The sequence below is a fragment of the Triticum urartu genome, chromosome 3A (genome assembly GCF_056163025.1).
Source record: "Triticum urartu cultivar PI428250 chromosome 3A, HENAU_Tu73, whole genome shotgun sequence".
Taxonomy (NCBI): Eukaryota; Viridiplantae; Streptophyta; class Magnoliopsida; order Poales; family Poaceae; genus Triticum; species Triticum urartu.
In genome coordinates, this window is record NC_141875.1 from 30,565,226 (window position 1) to 30,572,284 (window position 7,059).

A 7,059-nucleotide genomic window follows, 5' to 3' on the forward strand; every position below is an offset into this window, starting at 1 on the left:
GTTGGTCGGCATAATTTTCATAAACAATAAATGAACCAATAGTTGTGAAGATAATATACATACCAAATCCGAATCATAGACAGGACGAGAGCCGACGGGGGCGGATACCAAAACCATCGCACTATATAAGATGCAATAATAAATGTAAGAAAATGATACAAGTATCTATCTAAACAGACAAGTAAGAATATTTTTCCTTTCAAAAAGAAAATAAGAACAAGAGGTTCACCACGGTGGTGTCGGTGATGAGATCAGCGCGGGTGATCGACGGCGGTGAAGACGGGGACGGGGCATGACGGACCACTAAATCTAGACAAATCTCAAGGAAAATGGAGCTTGGAGGTCGAGCTTCGAGAGGAGAAAGTTTAAGTAGTGTGGCTCGGGCATTCCATCGAACACCTCATGTGCATAGGAGGTGAGCTAGAGCACCACAAACCCCTCCCCTCGCCGGCTAGAGAAAAATAGAGCACTGGAGTGCTCTGCTCGCAGGCGAGGGTATATATAGGCACCTCATTGGTCCCGGTTTGTGGCAAGAACCGGGACTAAAGGGGAGCCTTTGGTCCCGGTTCAGGCCACCAACCGGGACCAATGGTGGTGGGCCAGGAGCGAGGCCCATTGGTCCCGGTTCGTCCCACCAACCGGGACCAAAAGGTCCAGACGAACCGGGACCAATGGCCCACGTGGTACGGCCGGCCCCCTGGGCTCACGAACCGGGACCAATGCCCACATTAGTCCCGGTTCTACACTGAACCGGGACTAATGGGCTGAGCCGGCCTGGACCATAGCCCTGTTTTCTACTAGTGACTCCTGCATGAGTCAATCACAACAGGTGTTTTGTAAAAAAATGCATCTTGATGTTCCGTGCAATGCACGGGCATCTTGCTAGTTAAATCTGTAAATCTCCAGTATGCCCCCTGCAAACCCGTGACCTCCATCTTGAGGAGGGGCTGGTGCCATCAACCATACCATTCCAGAAAGTGAAGCTGTGACAATGTGTGGTGCTGTGATCCTCTAGCTAGTTTTACTATAACAGAGTTCTGCTTACTAACTAGATCAGCAATGTACAAACATATGCTAAACTTGTTCATTGACAAAATAGGTTGTGCATGCTTCTTATGTTCCATACTAAAGGTGATTGCCATATTTGTCAAGGATGATTATGGCTGAGGCATGGTAATGCACTTGTAGCAACGCGTGCAAAGCGAGCAAGAAATTCATATAAAGCAGGCACTGTTCCAAATTGAGCCAATTCTGGTTTTTGAAGATATACTATACATAATTACTGCCCATTTTATACGGCGCCATACACTGCCTAAATAATCAGAACTATGTTTGAGGCGCGGGTCATGTACATCTTGAGCTCCGGATTCACGTTCTCCTCGTCCCACATGGACCCCTGGATGTTCTGCACCCACTCGAAGTAGCTCACCATCACTCCGCCGGAGTTGGCCACGATGTCCGGTAGGATCAGCACGCCCTTCTTTGCCAGAATCTTCAGCGCGAACATGTACACTTCTCTACTGTCAGTCAATGTGTGAAATGTGTCAACAAACGCAGCTCAGTTTTGTGCCAAAAACTCTAACTGAGCTTCAGAGCATTAATCTCATAGAAGATAGGGTGAAGTGAGCTGGGACGAGGAAGAAGAAGATTACTTGTTTATGACTCCTCCCAGAGCTGCCGGGATGAGCACATCGCACTCTTCCATGAGCAGCGAGGTCGGGTCGACGGCATCGCCTTTTGTCGGAGCCCTTGATCCCGCGGTTCTCTGCCGAGTGCTTCATCAGCTTGGCTATGTCAATGCCATTGGAGTTCTTGACAGCCCCTGTGACATCTCTGATGGAGACCACCTTGCCACCAGCTTCAGTGATCAATTGGGCAGCTCAAGAGCCAACATTGCCAAATACCTGAAAAAGGCAAGAAGACAATAATTGCTCATCTGTGCAAATGTAGGCGAAGAAACATAGTTCTGTCCTTGCTCCACAATGTATGGCGCCATCTACACAACGATGATTACTAGCATTGTGTAGGCATGCGTGTATATATTTGGCAGAATATATTACTTGTGGGTGCTCATTGTTTGCTCCTTTCCCCTTTAATTTCAGCGCGTGAGGTGGGAGATTAGAAAGATACTGACAGATCAGGCACAGAACTTTGGAATTGCCATTGATGGTGTCTCCATTGTAAGCCTAAGCTTTGACAAGATGCTTGTCTCTAAATTATAAATGGGGAACACCTTAGCTTTGTGTGAAAATTAAAGAGATTGGCAAAATTTTCTCTGGCATTTTAAATGCGCAAAAGACCAAAGAAAAAGCAAATAATCTTAGTGAGTTCAGATAAACACAGAGAATTACCTTAAGAAGAGTTCAATTGCAATATCTTGAGATTACACTAAAATTTAAAGCTGGATGGTCAGTCTAGTCCCAGAACAACAACCATCTTTTGGCAATTGAAACATCTGCTTACAGATTTTAAGTTTTAGGAAGCAGCCATGGATTTCACCTTGAAACATCTGCTTACAGATTTTAAGTTTTAGGAAGCAGCCATGGATTTCACCTGGAAAAGAACATCGAAGAGAAAAAAACAACGTCCTACAACTGCTCCATTGGACACTATGTTCTTCCCTCCGTCTAAACAATTTCTGGAAACTGTCACTTTCCTAAACTAGAAGGGTTGCAATAGCAAATTTCTACTTAGTGAGCAAGTGTAGATGATTTTGGTCCTTCTGTCTTGTTTCAATCAGGTGCTTGACAAAAAACAGTTCATAAACTGATATTACACTTGGGATACCAGACTAGTATTACTTCAATTTCCCCTCAATCAAATCATGATATTTGTGGACATAGCTTACTATTTGTGAAACATAAGAAAACAGGGACATTTAGGAATGAAAAGGTGGTCTTGGCATCAACAAGTATAAGTAGCTTTTACTTAACATCGACTCAAAGATCAACTCCAACAGTGAGGTTCAGATCTACTTCAGTACATAAAAAAGTTTTAGATGTAGTTCATTATCTAAAAATATTCATATGTTATTAAACAACAACATTCAGATCAAGATTGATAGTGACCAAATCAGAATCTTGCATACCAGGTTGAGGTCGGTTTCATCTTCAAAATCTTCAAGCATGTGAGAGATGTCGATCGCGGCATCCTTAAGTTGCTTCAGCCACAGAAGCATGGACTTATGCTTGATAGACTCCCTCTCAGCGTCGCGGAGCACAACATCCACCGACTCCAGCGTCATCTTCATGTTCTCCAGATCGTTCCTCATTTTCCTGTGCAGCTTGATCTCGCCTGAAATGGTAGAATTCAAGTGTTCTATTGCCACCTTGATGACTGCCAAGGCGAGCATGCCCCTGAGTGCATGTTGACATGGCTAATGCCTGTCGAGTTGGGCTGTGTGCTGAATAGTAGATTTGTCATTGAAGCTCCGGCCCTTATCAATCTAACAAAACATTGGAAGCAAAAAAATCGAATCAGTAACTGAAGAATCAGTCATGACCTGTTTTACATAATACAGATATCACAGACTTGCAAAATCTTAGACAAAAGGGAGTTGCCCACCTGCTCCATTAAGCATAACGAAGCAACATTCAGAACTTAGTTACATGGCCACTGTGGAAAGCTCATGTGCTTCGTCAGATACTTTTACAGTTTCCAACAACTTACCAGAACTGAAGAGCAATGGAAGCCGTGAACTTACAAGGAATAAGGTAGAGTAAGACTAAGAGATATGGACCTGTAGACGGTGCTGCGCCGGGCTCTCCACAGATCCGGCCTGGATTACGCCAGCAGCAGCGTGATCCGGCAAGGTCAAGTGCCTCTTGGACGCCCATCGGTCCACCATCGCGCGCTGCACGACGAGGCGGCGACCTCCTCGACCATCACGGGGCCACCGGTGCCCTTTCTCTCCGCCTCCTTCGTGACGCCATGGCCGAACCGGTGCAAGGTGCTCTTGCTCTTCCTCTCGATGGCTAGACCGCCGAGCGCTCGATCTAGCTCTTGACGGCGAGGAACCACGGCTGCATCAGACGTCGGTCCTCGAGCCCCTGGGACCCCTCCGCTGCCGCCGCCGGGGTCATCGGCTCCGCCTCCTCGCCCCAGCGGTCATCCTTGCCGACCCCCTCTGCCGCTGCCACCGCCACCACCGGGGTCACCGGCGGCTCCGCCCTATCCTACCCTGCTGCTTCGAACAGATAGGGCTCGAACAAGTTTTCTTGAATCAGGAGCGACCCAGATCTTTTTTTTTCTTGAATCAGGAGCGACCCAGATGTGTCGGGCCACACAGCGAGGTGCGAACAGGATTTGGCCTTACTAAAATTGGACGAAACTACCTTTTTAAAAAATGACTAGCCGCATCTTAGTTTTGTAATGGTCCCACCACTATTTGTAATTTTAGCCTTGTAACTCTAGTTTCTACACCGTTTGATCGTAGTGGATGAACGGTCCATAAAATCGTCAACCACCGTAACAGTTTTGTAGATAAATGATAGTAGTACTAAAGTGAGGAAAGAAAAAGATAAAAAGATGGACAAATAATAAGTTTGAAAAAGCAATTTGACTAGCGCGCGGATCGTGCCAAATCACTAGTTCAGTACAACTACGTTAAGCAAGTGTAGGGAGAATGCACCAAGTGCTCTAATGTGAACTACAAGAGTTTGAAAAACTCAGTCACTTTTAACTGTTTATATTCCATCGATCACAAAAAGGTATTCCAATAAATGGACATATATCAGGATGGAATTTCTCCCCCACGCATAAGATTTGGGGACACTGTTGTAAGATCCAAATGAGCAGTGGCGGACCTAGAATATCAGTCTTGGGGTTGCCAGTGTTCAAAACTAATGAAAATTTATACTATATATGGTATAATTTGATCTAAATAAGTCATTATCTCGATAATTAATCTTAGAATGCATTAACTTGTCAGGTATTCAGTGTTACATATATAGTAAATTCATTTTGCAATTTTGGAGGGGGGTGCCATGGCACCCACGGCACCCCCACTAGATCCGCCACTGCAAATGAGGCGATACATAAGCCATGTAAAAAAATAAAACCTGTGTTGACAAAAAAATGATGATTGAGCTTTTCTTACTAAACCTTTTGTTACAAATAATTTATTATTTTAGTAGAACTTGATAGTGGATTGTATTGATTAAATAAGAGTCACATTACAATCCCGAAGGAGAAGGCCTAAAATTTCTTCAGGGCCTGATCCTAACCATACCACAGTTCGACCTTCCTGTCGACCAAATCTAGCGAGAAGATGGCTAGCATAGTTCTGGCCACGGGGTATTTTACTAATGGTGAACCTTCTACCCGAGCTCAAGAGGTGCTTCACCTCGCTGACAAGGTGTCCCAGGTGAGAGCAGTCCCGAGAGTTGTTATTAATCATGCTGACGAGCTCGGCGGAATCAGTCTCCACCAGCACATCATGTTGGCTCCACTGTAAGGCAAGGGATATGCCCTCCAGACAGGCACACAACTCGGCTTCCAATGCAGAACCACACCGCCGCAAGGACCGACACGAGGAGAACACGATTTGTCCCTGTGCATCTCGAGGATCATACCAGCCCCTGCAGCTCCAGTGGATTCCAGAAAAGCACCATCCACGTTCAGCTTGACATTCCCATCTGGTGGTTTCTCCCAATCCTTGGCCTCCTCAGGTAGCCTTACAGGGGCCGCGGTCGCTGTTGGTGCCGGCCCGACTGCAATGCCTTTTCCCTTGATGATCTGCTTCGTAGACTGTTCTAGAATATTCGTGAGGCTAAGCATATAGCTGCATAGGAACCGTCGGGAGCCTTCAATAGAGGGCATTGGTGTAGCATGAGTGAGTTCATTTCTGACATACCACGCCCTCCACAGAACCATTAGGATATGAGCACACTCATCAGGGCATCTCCAGCCGTTGGCCCCCCAGGGGGCGTCTAAAAGCGCCGCCTGGGGGTGAGCCGGTGCAAAAAATGGCCCTGGGGGCGAGTCGGTCCCCAGCCATCGGCCCCCAGGGCCGCCCCCAGGCGCGTATTAAAAAACAAAAAAAAGAACGTTCGGCGAAGTTATGATAAAAACTAGTTAAATTTCGGCCAAACATGGCAAATTCCAGCGAAATTCATCCAAACATTACATTAACCTAATCTAAAAAAAGAAAGGGGCTGAAGTCGTCGCCACCATCGTCGTCGTCGGCCTTCTCCTCCTTGACGCGGGTGCCCCTGCTGGACCCCTGCCCGGCGTCGCCATGGCGAACAGGCGGCGGCGCGTCGTCGTCGTCGTCGCTGTCGCATAAGACGACGACCCCACCTTCCTCGCGGCCGCGTCGGCGCTCCTCGAAGCGGCGTAGGGCGGCGCACTGGAGCTCCTTCTCCTTCTCCCGGCGCGCCTTCTCCATCGCAATGGAGTCCTGGTGTGCCCATTCGAGGGCCGCGTCGTCGTCGTCGAACTCCGCCTTCACCGGCGCCAGCCCCGGCTCCGTCTTCACCGGCGCCAGCCCCGGCTCCGTCTTTGGCTTGACGAAGCGCAGAGGAACCGACGAGGAGGAGGCGCGCCGGCCGCCCTCGTTGATGACGATGCCGGCGCTGCGAGTGCGCCAGCCGAGCGGCGTCTCCGCCGCGGGCTCGGCCTTGACGCCGAGCAGCGCCGGAGAGCCGGAGGAGTGTGAAGAAGAGCGTGATGAGGAGGAAGAAGAGGAGGCGCCGAACCTCCTTGGCGACCATGGCCCGACGCGTCAGTGCTGCGCCGGGGCGGCCACCCTCGCCGGGGGGTATGCCAATGGCGGGTCATTGCTGCCCTCGAGGTACGTGAGCACGCCCTCGAGTGTGCGGCCGGGGACGCCCCACCAGAGGTGGCGCCCCTCGCTGTTCTGCCTGCCGCCGACCACCGGCGCGCCGTTGGTGGACGCCAAGCGCTGCTGCTGGCATCACTCGAAATACGCCGCCCAGGCCGCGTGGTTGTTAGCGGCGTACTGGGGGAGGGAGAGTTGGGCGTCGGTGAGGGACGCGCGCACGATCTCGACCTCCTTGGCGAAGTACTTTAGCTTCGCCACGACGTCGGGCAATGGGG

At 49.2% G+C, this 7,059-nt stretch overlaps 1 protein-coding gene across 3 annotated transcripts; it reads right to left on the bottom strand.

Annotated features, from left to right (window-relative positions):
- Positions 1-1,126: 1,126 nt before the first annotated feature.
- On the bottom strand, positions 1,127-4,279 carry LOC125530509 (putative disease resistance protein RGA3). 3 transcript variants are annotated; one of them, XR_015618024.1, is made up of 5 exons: positions 3,740-4,279; positions 3,565-3,615; positions 3,089-3,445; positions 1,653-1,904; positions 1,127-1,520 (listed from the first exon to the last, which is right to left on the bottom strand). XR_015618024.1 is itself a non-coding variant. In XM_087546140.1 (4 exons), the coding sequence occupies exons 2-3, from the start codon at positions 3,350-3,352 to the stop codon at positions 1,881-1,883; spliced, it is 288 nt and encodes a 95-aa protein (XP_087402266.1). In that variant the 5' UTR covers positions 3,353-3,445; positions 3,740-4,279; the 3' UTR covers positions 1,129-1,520; positions 1,653-1,880. The 3 variants fall into 3 exon arrangements, 2 of the variants coding, with proteins under 2 accessions (XP_087402266.1, XP_087402265.1); XM_087546140.1 differs by lacking the exon at positions 3,565-3,615 and having other exon boundaries at positions 1,129-1,520; XM_087546139.1 differs by having other exon boundaries at positions 1,129-1,520; positions 3,565-4,279.
- Between the last annotated feature and the right edge of the window lie 2,780 nt (positions 4,280-7,059).

What these genes read in the sequence shown, in the direction of transcription:
- LOC125530509 (XM_087546140.1), bottom strand. Translation starts at nt 3,352, where the DNA reads ATGCTCGCCTTGGCAGTCATCAAGGTGGCAATAGAACACTTGAATTCT. An exon ending in ATGAAACCGACCTCAACCTG is followed by an intron (nt 1,905 to 3,088) that starts GTATGCAAGATT and finishes TGCCTTTTTCAG; the next exon opens with GTATTTGGCAATGTTGGCTC.